The sequence below is a fragment of the Carassius auratus genome, chromosome 38 (assembly GCF_003368295.1).
Source record: "Carassius auratus strain Wakin chromosome 38, ASM336829v1, whole genome shotgun sequence".
NCBI lineage: Eukaryota > Metazoa > Chordata > Actinopteri > Cypriniformes > Cyprinidae > Carassius > Carassius auratus.
This window is the reverse complement of record NC_039280.1, coordinates 21615578-21630077: the sequence shown is the minus strand read 5'-3', so window position 1 is coordinate 21630077 and position 14500 is coordinate 21615578. Positions and strand designations below refer to the sequence as shown.

Here is a 14500-nt window from a genome sequence, read left to right as displayed (position 1 = left end):
ATAGGGAACTATGATCGCAAGCTCCACCATTATAAGCATAGTTCAACAATTCTACATATGATTTCTGGTTAGTTTGATGTGAGCCTACATAAATCATGCTCCTGAGGAAAATAAGCAATATGTCTGTTATTCCACAAACACATATATATGTATATACACATGTGGTAAATACTAAACAAAATATCCATGCGCACAAGGAAAATCTAGGAGAATAGCAAAACAAAACATATCTTGACAAGAATGGAACAATACAGTAGAGCTGCAACTAACGATTATTTTTTTCGACTAATCTAACGATTATTTTTTCGATTAGTCGACTAATCTAACGATTATTTTTATTACAATAAATAATTAATCTAATGTTCTTTTTTTAATTAACCAATGAATCCTTTGGATAACTTTACAAAAACATATAAGTACAACTTCTAATATAATATTTCAACCTTTATTCATTTTCAACCAATTTGGTTGAAGTTTTTACAGTATAAAATAATAAAGAGGCAAATAAAATTATTTTACTATGGTAAATATGAGTTTATGATAGCGTTTATAATTAAACCACAGTAGCCATAAATTTACAGTTGTCTGAGACGTCATGAAATGTTCTTTAGCATCACAAACCATAAAATGTAGTCAGGGTTCTGCTATGGTTTAGCATGGTTTCCAGAGATCTGATACTGATTCGGGGTAGCTCGGTGGTTTGTGACTGTTGTCTCACGGCGCGCTGTCTTTTAAGGGGCCGTTCGCATATCACGGCTTTTGCGCACTCAAGTCCGTTATTTCCAATGTAGGCGCGCAATAAGCGCGGTCATAATGGAAGTGACGTGGTTGCGACGCGCACGCGGATGAGACGCACTCGTTTTTTCCAGGCGCGTCCGCACCGCATCAAGTTAAAACCATCTCAACTTTTCAGAATGCCTCAAGCGCAAGAATATCAGACCTGAACCAGGAGGTTGGTCACCAGATCACACGGTAACCAGTTAAACCGTAACACCGGAGAGCGCCAATATGTTTTCCTCTGAGGTGCTCGTGCATCGCAGTTGTGCTGCCGTGGTACACCATATCGGTTTTGCAAAGGGAACAAAGGACATTTTATTTGTCCTCTTTTTAAAGTATTCCCATACTTTTGATAACAGTGGTCTGTTTTTGTGATAGAATGCAACTTTCTCCATTCCCAGTATGCCATTACGCGAGATGTAAACAAACAGTGTGGCGCGTCGACGCATTTCACGCATGTCGACGTATCTTTGTAATCGACGTAATTGGTGACGTCGACCCATTGTTGCAGCACTACAATACAGCACCGAACGCGGGTCTAAATAAATGCAGGGTAAACAATAACTAAATTAAAAACAGATGAACAAAATGAGAAACCAATGAGAACAAACTTGGAAACCGAGGAAACAAAGGAAACAGGAAAATAACATGGATACCAAAAAATTCATACCAAAATAAGAGTCCTTGAACACAGAAACCTAGGCACAAATTGACAATGTTCAAATTTATGAATTTAGTAAACATACTTAATTTAGATGAAAAGTATGTGCTGTGATTAAGTGCTAAGTATGATGTAAGAGGGAACATGAGACTGAATCAAACATCTAAAAAATAAGCAAACAAAAGAGAGATACATTGTTGTTTGGGAAACATACCTCAGATCAATTATTAAGTCAAGATGACTCACTGAAACGTGTCAAACTTTGGTTCTTTTGAAACGTTATGTAACACCCTTCCCACAATAAACCTGTCTCATACAACGGTGGTGGAAGGGTATGTTAGTAGGGCTGGACGATTATGGCCTAAAATCAAAACCTCGATTAATTGAACATTTTGCCTCGATTACGATTATTGAACGATTATTTTGTTTTTGGTTTTGTTTTTTTGCCCTCATAGTTCACTGACAAGGTTTGTACTGTAAATATGATTGACTATCAGCAGTTATTTTATCTATGTTCATAACATTTCTTACTAGGGTTGGCTATCGTTTGAATTTTATAGATTCTTATCAATTCCTAGTTTCGATTCCAAAAAAAAAAAAAAAATTAAGTCAAACATTTAGATGTCAAACATTTTTACAAAGCATTCTGTTGCAGCTGAATAACATGAGCAAAAATCAGCAGCCTACAAAACACTACAAGAGGAATTTTGCCTGTGATTTAAAAAATACCATAGCAAAAACAACTAGATTTATATACATTTCAAATATTAAAGTGTTAAAGACAAGTAGTAAGATAGGTCAGTAATAAGAAAGGAACAAACAAATGAATTAGCAATATCATAAATAAATACAACTAAACTAAATTTCAGGTACAGAAACTGTCATTTAAACATTAAAAACACTGCAGCGTTTTTTTTTATAAATAAAATAAAGATTATTATAAATAAAGTAAGATTTATTATAAATAAAGTAAAGTTATTAAATGTATTCAGTCAAGATCAGTGAATGATTTTCATTTGTTCTTTGATTAACATTAATGACAGGCAGCGCGTTTATTAGGCTGTTGTCTCTTTAAGCAAAAATACTGTACATGTGTGTTTTCTTTCTCATCTGTTTATGTTCACGTAAGACAAAAATGGCTGCATTTATGATGATATACTGATGTAGTTTTCTTTATCGTAGTTTCGACTCGGAACAACCATTTCTACAGTTAAAATACACAGAACAGTCCGAGAACGGACACAAACCGGGAACCTGCAGCGCGACCGCCGACCGCTGCTCTCTATGCACGCGCTTGTGCTTCATGTGCACTGCACACAAACATGCTATAATAAGTTTTGAAATTCTACGCTACTTTAGTGATAAATCACAGGACAACGGTGACAACTAGTTTCTGTGTTCCTCTGTGCGCGCGATCTTCATAGCTACTGTTTATATGAGTGTTCGTGCCACAATGCAGCTGCGCGAACATGGTAGCTCGATATAAGAATACACATCCGTTCATCTAATCGCTTGAACGTCCAAACCATAGAACAAATACAACTGACAAAGTTTAGTGAAGACGCAAGGCTCACCGCTCACACTGCTTTGCTTTTATACCACTGACTGAAGAGCAGAGTCATGTGGCTACACACGCGCTAGGATGCTTTTAAGGGGGAAGTGTTAACAGGATTAAAAAAAACGAAATAACTGAAATGGGAAAATTACGTCGGTCAGAGGTTATGAATTTCAGTTTTGATTATTTTTCGATTAATCTTCCAGCCCTAAATGTTAGTCTGAGTAATGTTTTCTGTGGGGTGGGGCTCTGAGTGAACGCACAAGTTACACCACCCAAAGGAAGGCCCTGCTGTATAATATACTTCTTTATATTTAAAAGGTTAGTTCACCCAAAAATGAAAATTCTGTCATGAATTATTCACCCTCATGTCATCCCAAACCCGTAGGACCGTCATTCATCTTTGGAACACAGATTAAAATATTTTTTATGGAATCTGAGAGCTCTCTGGCCCTCCATAGATAGCAATGATATTTCCACGATCAGCGTACAGAAATGTAGCAAAGACATAAGTTGTAATGTCTGTTTTGGGTTTTGTTTCATGTTCTTGTTTTCATGTCTTTTATTTTGTAATTTGTTACGGGTGATGGGGGGGGGGTTGTTTGTGGGGGGCAAATTTAGACGTCATTTTTTAATTTTATGTAACAAATACAAAATTGACGGGATTGACAAGTAATCTTAGGTTGTAAGCATTTAAATGATACATATACTTTATGTGTAGTTCACTCTTTCACAAATTATAATTTTTTACAGTAACTTTGATGATAAAATTTTGGTCCCATCGGTGGTTCAAATGGGGGGCGGTGCAGATCTTAAGAGGTTTTAATATTAATTTGCATGACTGTGGGTGAGACTAATATAAGACCCTTTCTTTTCTGAAGGGTTTCCCAGGTTCTAGAGGAAGTCCCGGCTTTCAAGGCTCTCCTGGAATTCAGGTATGAATGGCCGAGTCAGAAATGGACATGCCCTACAAAACCTCATGAGATACTTGATCATGCCACTTTTTTCCTCTATTTGAACAGGGGCCACGTGGAGCTGATGGGCATAAGGGGGAGAAGGGAAGTCACGGGGAAGCAGTAAGAAGCTATAATTGTATCCCTAAATAAACTAGTTTAATTATGGGAACATATTCAGTCACCATACTGTTTATTATGTTTCAGGATGCAGAATCAGTTTTACTCATTTATCTCACACATATTCTAAGGTTTTTAATTTTCTGGAGTCAATACTTGTGACTGGTTTTGTTTAGATTTTACTTAATTTTAATTCAGGTAGATATTATTTAAAATATTCTTAGATTATATATAACTTATTTCACTGAATTTACTGAAAAGAATTTTTTTCAGTGTGTGTGTGTGTGTGTGTTTCTTTAGGGTGGCAGCGGTATCCCAGGGATACCAGGGCAACCTGGCAAGCCAGGTGAAAAGGTCAGTTTTAAAAGAGTTAAAAGAAGTTTAATAAATACTGTATATGGAATAATTTATTTGGCCATTGTTGTTTTATTGTTGACAGTAAAATATCAGGTAGGAACATCTTATCGTATAAAACTTTTAATTCCAATTCAAAGATTATCAAATTAGCCAAAATATGTAATGATCAAATATGTATAAGGTGGAAATCTGTGGGTGCTTACTCCATGTGGACCTGGCCACAATCTTCAGAGATCGTAGTCCACTTTCATGTCTTACATTTTAATAACATGTTAACATATTATATTCAACTTTTGGATTTCAAATAATAGTTCAGCTACTAAACTAACAATCGATTATATTACATTACATTTATTCATACAAAAATATTAGAAAGGTAGTTATTTTTTTAAGGACAGAATTAGAATAGTGAGTGTTAAAGTTAGAGGGTCAAATAAAGATGGAAGAGATGGGTTTTAAGCCAATTCTTGAAGATGGCTAAGGACTCAGCTGCTCGGATTGAGTTGGGGAGGTCATTCCACCAGGAGGGAACATTTAATTGAAAAGTCTATAAAAGTGAATTTGTGCTTCTTTGAGATGGCCCAATCAAGAGATGTTCACTTGCAGAATGCAAGCTTCTAGAGGGCACGTAAGTTTGAAGTCACAAATTTAGGTAAATGCAAGCAGCTATTGAAAGCCATTGCCAATTGATAAACAGAGCTGTGACGTGTATTATTTTTGGTCCTCAACAATTTTGATGATTGCTCACCACGTGGTTTTTTACTAAGGAGCATTTTCTGGTGTGCAGACTCATTGTTTACCTTTGCAACTACTCGTCTGCCCAGCACCCAGTTTTAAGGTTTTGGAGTACCTTTGAATTCTAGTGTATTATTTTTGGCTCATTAAAAATGTATCTTGCTGCCACGTTCTGGATTAATTGAAAGGTTTGATAGAACTGGCTGGAAGACCTGCCAAGAGGGCATTGCAATAGTCCAGCCTGGACAGAACAAGAGCTTGAACAAGTAGTTGTGCAGCATGTTCCGAAAGAAAGGGCCTGATCTTCTTGATGTTGAATAAAGCAAAATTGCAAGATCAGACAGTTTTAGCAATGTGGTCTGAGAAAGTCAGCTGATCATCAATCATAACTCCAAGGCTTCTAGCTGTTTTTGAAGGAGTCATGGTTGATGTGCCTAACTTGATGGTGAAATCATTATAAAACGATGGGTTTGCTGGAATCACAAGCAGTTCTGTCTTGGCAACGTTGAGTTGAAGGTGATGGTCCATCATCCAGCAAGAAATGTCTGTTTGACAAGCTGAGATGCGAATAGCTACCGTCAGAATGGAATGAGAGGTGGAGTTGAGTGTCATCAGCATAGCATTGGTATGAAAAGACATGTTTCTGAATGACAGAACCTAATGATGCCTTGTAGACAGAGAAGAGAAGTGGTCCAAGAACTGAGCCCTGAGGCACCCCAGTAGTTAGATGTTGTGACTTGGACACCTCACCTCTCCAAGATACTTTAAAGGACCTATCTGATAGGTAAGACTAAAACCATTGAAGTGTGGTTCCTGAGATGACTTTTAAAAGTAGGGTTGATAGGAGGATCTGGTGGTTAACCGTGTCAAAAGCAGCGGACAGATCAAGCAGGATAAGTACTGAAGATTTGGATTCCTCTTTTGCCAGTCTTATAGCTTCAACAACTGAGAGCAAGGCAGTCTCAGTTGAATGTCCACTTCTGAAGCCAGATTGGTTGCTGTCAAGGAGGCTGTTGTGTGTGATAAATGTAGAGACTTGAACACAGCTCGTTCAAGTGTTTTTGCAATGAAAGGAAGAAGGGAAACTGGTCTGTAGTTCTCTAAAAGAGATGGGTTGAGGGTGGGTTTCTTAAGTAGTGGAGTTATACGATGTCTAAATGATGAGCGTAAAACATCAGTGTGGAGGGATGTGTCGATGATGTGAGTGAGTGCAGGTACAACTGCAGGAGAAATGGCTTGAAGGAGATGAGATGGAATAGGATCAAGCAGGCAAGTAGTAGGGTGATTAGAAAGGATGAGTTTTGAGACTTCTGCCTGAGAGAGTGAAGAGAAGGATGTAAATGAGTGTATGTTTGTTGGTGATATGAGCTTGACGGATTGTGGTGTGGAAAAATGTGCACTGATGTGTTTAATTGTATTAATGAAAAATGTTGCCAAAGTTGTCAGCTATTAGATATGAAGCAGGAGGGGGAGCAGGACAAAGAAGTGAGGAAAATGTTTTAAAAAGCATGCGAGAGTTAGACAAATTGTTAATTTTGTTATGGTAGTATGTCATTTTAGCAGTGGAGACATTAGAAGATAGGAGTCACTGATACACATTAAGGTCAGTATTATTTTTGGATTTGGGCCACACCCTTTCAGCAGCTCTTAGCTTAGAACGGTGTTCACGTAGAACATCAGATAACCAAGGGGCAGAAGGGGTGTTAAGGGCTGGCCTGGAAGATAAGGGGCAAACAGTGTCTAAACAAGATGTAAGAGTTGAGCAGAGAGTATCAGTAGCACTGTTACCATCAAAAGATGCTAACAGTTTAGGGGAAGGAAGTGAAGATGAAACCATTGCAGAGAGCCGGGAGGATGAAAGATGACATGGAGGGGTAAGTGACGTGTCAGGGATCATGTTGAGGTTAAGAGTGAGGAGGAAGTGATCCAATGTGTGCAGTGGAGTAACCAGAACATGATCAGTGGAGTAGTGTTGCATATAAATAAGGTCCAGTTGGTTGCCTGATTTGTGAGTAGCAGTAGTTGACACTCGGTTGAGATCAAAAGAGGCAAGCAGAGTGTGGAAATCAGCATACAGAGGTTTAGCTAGGTGGATGTTGAAATCTCCAAGCATAACTAGGGGAGTACCATCCTCAGGAAAGGTTGAGAGCAACACATCTAATACCGCTGCCGCGGTATACTAATCTTTTTTTTATACCCGACAAAATGGAAATTTAATTCAGCTGAATGCATTTTACTGTTAAGCACAACAAAGGTCTAAGCAAGCGCACAACACTGACAACATAGGCGATTGAGTATGAGACCAAACACAGCACATCTCAGCAGAGTAAACAAACAAGTGTGTGCTGGAGTAGTTTCTTCTCCCTCCAGTAGGAGGCGTTGTATTTGTTAAGAGTGTTATGTTTAACCTTTACTAGCATGAGAGTTAGAAATGCAGCACATGTTGAAGTATGCTGACAGCAGAATCCACTTCTGATGTGATCTACATTCATCCTTCTTTGTTGTCTTACAGAAAGCATTGCTTGTGAGTATTTTATGTTTAATATGAGTCTTGAAGACAATATTTGTGAACATTTATGTAAAACAAGATTATATTTGATAGTTTTAGTTTTGCTGAATGTTAGCCAGACTTTGCATAAATACATGTGAACATACATTGGAATACAGTTTACATGCTGTTTATTCGTTTCCTTTGTAGTTTCACTCTGTCGGTAATTGAAGGATACGTCAATAAAAGGACATCACACCTGTCTATTGTCGAGGAGTTTATCTATCTGCATAGCTGTGTCTGAATCAAACAGCGAGGGCAGAATAGTGAAAAAGCACCTATCTACACAACAACAAGTGGATGTTACATCAGCTTCAGCATATTAAACAATGTCTGAAGAAGGGAGAAAAAGCGCAGCATCCATCTGCTCCAAGAAATTGCATCACTCCAAGAGCTCTAAAGGTTCAGTTAAATCATCTGCCAGTATAGCCGCTCTCAATGCTCGAGCTAAAGCTGAAGCAGCTCGTACAAGAGCAGAATTTGCAAAAATGGAAATTGAAATGAAAGTTAAGAAAGCGGAGCTTAAAGTAGAAGAGGTGCGCCTGGATGCCACACTACAAGCACTAAAACAGCAGTGTGATGCAGAAGCCGCACAAGCTGAAGCGTATGTCTTTGAGAAAGCGGCCACTGATCTCGAAGAAGAATCTGCATTGGGATCCGCGAAGGTAGATTCCACAGAACGTACTCACGACTATGTAAAGCACCAAATAATCCTAAAGGCAGATTCAAGTCCACTTAGCAACATAGAGCACAATGATACTCTAGCAACAACTGTCCCATACGAGCCACCAAAACAAGAACCAGGCCAGTCTACGAACACAGAATATGTCCATCCACCCCCGGGTGCAAACAAATGTAAAGATGTTCCCCAGCTTTCCCAAAGCATTCCTGTGCGGAAACTTTCATTTGGAGCATTACCGACACATCAAAGTACGGGATATACTCCACAAGTTGGCAATATGACTGATATAGCCAGGTTCCTAGCACGACGTGATTTGCTCACTGGCGGCCTCAGAAAGTTCAGTGATAAGCCAGGTGACTACTGGGGATGGAAATCTTCATTTAACAATGTAATTGATGATTTGAACCTGTCTGCTAGCGAAGAATTTGACTTGTTGATCAAATGGCTAGGAGCAGAGTCCGTTCAATATGCAAAACGTCTGAGAGCAGTGTATATTAACAGACCCTCAGAAGGATTGGGCAAAGTATGGGAAAGACTGGACGAGTGCTACGGCTCCCCTGAAGCCCTGGAGAAGGCACTACTCGACAGACTTGAGCGTTTTCTGAGAATCTCGAACAAAGACCCATACCTCTTGAGAGAACTTCAGGATCTTCTCTTAGAGATAGAGGCTGCAAAGGACGAAGGCTATATCCCAGGCCTACTGTACCTTGACACCGCAAGGGGCATTCATCCTGTTGTGGAGAAGTTACCCTTTGGTTTGCAAGAAAAGTGGATGACGTATGGGTCTAAATACAAGGAGGAGCATTCTGTATCGTTTCCACCATTCTCAGCATTTGTCGCCTTCATTAGCAGGGAATCAAAAATGCGCAATGACCCAAGCTTTAAGCATTCAGTGCAACCCAGTCTTGTACCCAATAAAATGAGGTTTCAGGACAAGCAGAGTAAGACAGAAGCAATCTCAGTCATCCGGACCGAAGTGGTCAGTACCGAGCCAAATCCAACTGCAGGAACAAACATCCACGACCCAAATAAAGAATGCCCAATCCACAAGAAACCTCACGCACTTAAAAAATGCAGAGCTTTCAGAGAAATGCCTTTGGAGGAGCGTAAGGCCTATCTGAAGAGGAATCTGATATGTTTCAGATGTTGCGCATCCACTAATCATCAGGCAAAAATATGTAAAGCCGAGACCCTTTGTGCAGAATGTAACTCCAACTCACACATTACTGCTCTTCATCCTGGTCCTGCGCCTTGGGCAAACACCACAGAGCCTGCTTCCGACAACGGCGGGGAGTGCAATATAGTTTTACCTACGGCCACGTCTACATGTACGCAAGTCTGTGGGAGTGAAGTTGAAAGTCACTCATGTAGCAAGATCAGTCCTGTATTAATTTATCCACAGGGGTCCCCTGAGAAGAAACTCAAAACCTACGCTATTTTGGATGACCCAAGCAACAGGTCACTTGCCAGATCTTCAATCTTCGATACGTTTGGCATTACCAAAGGCTGCTTCCCGTACAAGCTGAGAACCTGTGCAGGCCTTGAGGAAGCTACAGGGAGGAGAGCATACAACTTCATCGTCGAATCTGTGGATAGCAAGTCACGCCTAAAGCTCCAAACACTTATCGAATGTAACATGCTGCCGGACAATCGCAATGAGATTCCTAGACCTGAAGCTGCTCGTAACCATTCTCACCTCCAAGACATTGCATCCGACATTCCAGATGTTGATCCTGACGCTAAGATCCTGCTTCTCATTGGTAGGGATGTTATTCAAGAACACAAGGTTCTTGACCAACGCAATGGACCTCCAGATGCACCCTTTGCTCAGAAGCTAGCTCTGGGATGGGTGATTATTGGAAACATTTGCTTGGGTGGAGCTCACAAACCCGTACAGGCCAGCGTTTTCAAGACAAACATTTTGGACAATGGCCGCCCGAGTCATTTCCTTCCATGCAAGAACTTCATCCAAGTAAAGGAACGCATCATCCCACAAAGCCACAACAAGGTCAGTCTCCCAAATCATACCAAGTACACGTCCATCGGAGAAACCGTGTTCCAACAAACAAGTTTGGATGAGAGACCTGGTTACTCTCAAGAAGAAGTGGCCTTCCTGCAGATAATGAATAAGGAAGTCTATCAGGACAATACAAATAGTTGGGTTGCTCCACTGCCCTTTCGCTCACCTAGGCCACGCCTTTCTAACAACAAGCAGCAAGCTGTCCAGCGCCTAGCTTCAGTTCGTCATATGCTGAACAAACGTCCTCACATGAAAAGTCACTTCCAGGAATTCATGCAAACCCTTTTTGATAACGGTCATGCGGAAATAGCGCCACCCCTTACTGGACAAGAAGAGTGTTGGTACCTTCCCTTCTTCGGCGTTTATCACCCCCGCAAGCCGGACCAAATAAGGGTTGTCTTCGACTCTAGCACGCGATTTGAAGGAGTGTCCCTCAATGACGTCCTTCTTACCGGTCCGAATCTCAACAACAGCCTCCTGGGAGTGCTCATGCGGCTCCGTGAAGAGAAGGTAGCTGTAACAGCTGATATTAAGCAAATGTTCCATTGCTTTGAGGTCAGGGAGGACCATCTGAACTTTTTGCGTTTTCTCTGGCACCAGAACAACGACATGGAACAACCAATCTTGGAGTACCGAATGACGGTACACGTCTTCGGCAACAGCCCATCGCCTGCAGTAGCGACCTATGGACTTAGGAGGGCATCAGAAGATCAAGAGAAAAGAGACAATACAACAAAACATCTTGTGGAACATGATTTTTATGTCGATGACGGGCTTGTCTCCCTGCCATCAAGTTCCGAGGCCATCTCTGTCATTCAAAAGGCTCAAGAAACCTTGGCCTCATCTAACTTGAGGCTGCATAAGATCGCCTCTAATGACATCACAGTAATGAAAGCATTCTCCAAGGAGGATCTTGCAAAGGGTCTGAAAGATCTCGACCTAGGAGCAGACAGTCCACCTATGCAAAGGAGTCTTGGAATAAGCTGGGACATTGCAACAGATGAGTTCACCTTCCAAGTGTCTACCGCTGAGAAGCCCTACACTCGTAGAGGGGTACTTTCCATCATTAACAGTTTGTATGACCCTCTAGGTTTCGCAGCTCCGGTCAGCATCAAAGGCAGGGCCCTTTTGAGAGAGCTTTCAATGGATGCAGGTGGATGGGATGACCCACTTCCAGAACGAATGCAAGAAGAATGGAGTACATGGAAGGAATCCCTGAAGCATCTTGAACAAGTGCGAATACCAAGAATGTACACATCCATATCCTTCTGTGGTGCAGCCAAAAGGGAGCTCTGTATATTCTGTGACGCGTCCACCAAAGCTATTGCTGCCGTAGCTTATGTAAAGATCACAGATACAGAAGGCAAGAGCGAGCTTGGATTTGTGTTTGGCAAAGCTAAACTTGCCCCACAACAAGACATAACTATCCCGAGGCTGGAACTATGTGCAGCTGTTCTTGCCATCGAGATTGCAAACTTGATTGCAGAGGAGATTGATGTTCCATTCCATTGTACAAGGTTCTTCACAGACAGCAAGGTAGTACTTGGATACATACAAAATGAATCCAGGAGATTCTATGTCTACGTGTGTAACCGAGTTCAAAGGATTAGAAAATCATCCAGCCCAGAACAATGGAATTACGTGCAGACAGATTTAAACCCAGCCGATGTAGCTTCCAGGTCCATTCCAGCAAACACTTTGATGTCCAGCATGTGGCTCAAAGGACCAGATTTCCTGCTACGAGCGCACGCGAAAGAAACCAAGTGCTGTTTTGAGTTACTCAGTCCAGACTCTGACCCTGAGATTCGCCCTACGGTGATGGCCTTTGCAACTTGTCTCATAGACTCTTTCCTAGATCCAGGTCGCTTTGAGTCCTTCTCAACTTGGACATCACTGCTTAGAGCAATAGCAAGACTCGTTCATATAACCAGATGCTTCAAGGGAAATGCTTATGGAAGCAAGTGTCGAGGTTGGCATATTTGCAAAAACATCGCCCCAGAGGACTATGGGAAAGCAAAAAGCGTTATTCTGAGCTGTCTTCAACACAAGACTTATCCTGAAGTCTTTGCATGCATCGAAGCCCAGAAAGAGATACCAAAGCAAAATCCACTCAGAAACCTATCGCCATACAAAGATGACGCTGACTGCTTTAGAGTTGGAGGTCGTCTTTCACAAGCCGACATGCAAAATGATGAAGTACATCCTTTCATCATCCCAGGAAAGCACTATGTGAGTACACTACTGGTACAGCACTATCACCAACAAGTACAGCATCAGAATGACCGGATTATGGATTGTTGGCGGAAAACATCGCATCAGCTCCATCATCCACCACTGCATCAAATGTCGCAAACTGAGATGGAACACAGAAACCCAAAAGATGTCTGACCTACCAATTGATCGTGTAACTGTCTGCCCACCATTTACTTACATTGGCGTCGATGTATTCGGACCCTGGACTATCAGTTCTCATCAAACACGTGGAGGTCTTGCCAATAGTAAGCGCTGGGCTGTCATTTTTACCTGCTTGAGTACCAGGGCCATCCATATCGAGGTTATCGAGTCAATGGAGTCATCCAGTTTCATCAACGCCTTACGACGGTTCATTTCCATTCGTGGACCAGTAAAGCAACTCAGGTCTGATTGCGGAACCAACTTCCTGGGTGCATGCAAGGAGCTTGGTATAACCTCAAACCAGTGTGATAACCCGGAGATACAAGATTTCTTGGACAAGAATGAATGCTCATAGGTCTTTAACCCACCTCATGCCCCTTACATGGGAGGAAGTTGGGAGCGAATGATTGGGATTGTGAAGCGTATTCTCGACTCAATGTTGACTACCAACTCAGTTCAGTTGCTGACCCATGAAGTTCTTGTTACCCTTCTTGCAGAAGTAACAGCCATCGTAAACTCTCAACCTCTCATTCCTGTCTCATCTGATCCCGACTGTCCCTTCATTCTTACACCTGCTACACTTCTAACCCAGAAGACAGGATCTCCACCTATCCCTCCTGGAAGCTTTGGTGAGTCAGACTTGTACGGACGCCAGTGGAGATGGGTGCAGCATCTTTCTAATGTCTATTGGCACCGGTGGAGAACTCAATACTTGCCAACATTACAAGATCGAAGAAAATGGCAGACGAACAGGCCAAATCTACAAGTAGGAGATCTTGTACTTCTAAAAGACAACCAAGCCAAAAGATGTCAATGGCCCATGGGAGTTTTGGTCAATACCTTCCCTAGTCGAGATGGAAAAGTCAGGAAGATAGAAATAAAAGTTGCTTCTGGGGGTACGTGCAAAACTTTCTTAAGACCAGTTACGGAGACTGTACTTCTGCTGCGCAACTCCAATGAATGTAGCCAGCGGTCCTAAGAATTAAGGGTGACATCCTATGGACGTCAGACGGGGAGTGTGCTGGAGTAGTTTCTTCTCCCTCCAGTAGGAGGCGTTGTATTTGTTAAGAGTGTTATGTTTAACCTTTACTAGCATGAGAGTTAGAAATGCAGCACATGTTGAAGTATGCTGACAGCAGAATCCACTTCTGATGTGATCTACATTCATCCTTCTTTGTTGTCTAACAGAAAGCATTGCTTGTGAGTATTTTATGTTTAATATGAGTCTTGAAGACAATATTTGTGAACATTTATGTTAAACAAGATTATATTTGATAGTTTTAGTTTTGCTGAATGTTAGCCAGACTTTGCATAGATACATGTGAACATACATTAGAATACAGTTTACATGCTGTTTATTCGTTTCCTTTGTAGTTTCACTCTGTCGGTAATTGAAGGATACGTCAATAAAAGGACATCACACCTGTCTATTGTCGAGGAGTTTATCTATCTGCATAGCTGTGTCTGAATCAAACAGCGAGGGCAGAATAAAGTGTTTCCTAGCAACGACAACTGCGCTAAACACTAATGAGACAAGAAATAAATACACTTACGATCTGCTTTTAACTCCCGCTGATTTAACTGCTTCCCACAAAGGGTATATCTTTACACTATCTTGGCTAATGGCATTGAACGCACTTTACTGTTTACCACAACAAAGGTCGAAGCAAGCGCAAAACACTGGCAATGTATGCGATA

General features: G+C 41.2%; 1 protein-coding gene across 2 annotated transcripts in view; it reads left to right on the top strand.

The window, feature by feature from the left end:
- The window catches only part of col21a1 (collagen, type XXI, alpha 1), a 115112-nt gene that overhangs the window by 32983 nt on the left and 67629 nt on the right, over positions 1-14500 (top strand). For both annotated transcript variants that reach the window (XM_026224742.1, XM_026224740.1), the window contains 3 exons: positions 3875-3928; positions 4016-4069; positions 4367-4420. In XM_026224742.1, coding sequence (XP_026080527.1) covers positions 3875-3928; positions 4016-4069; positions 4367-4420 — 162 coding nt within the window. The remainder of the gene's footprint in view (positions 1-3874; positions 3929-4015; positions 4070-4366; positions 4421-14500) is intronic.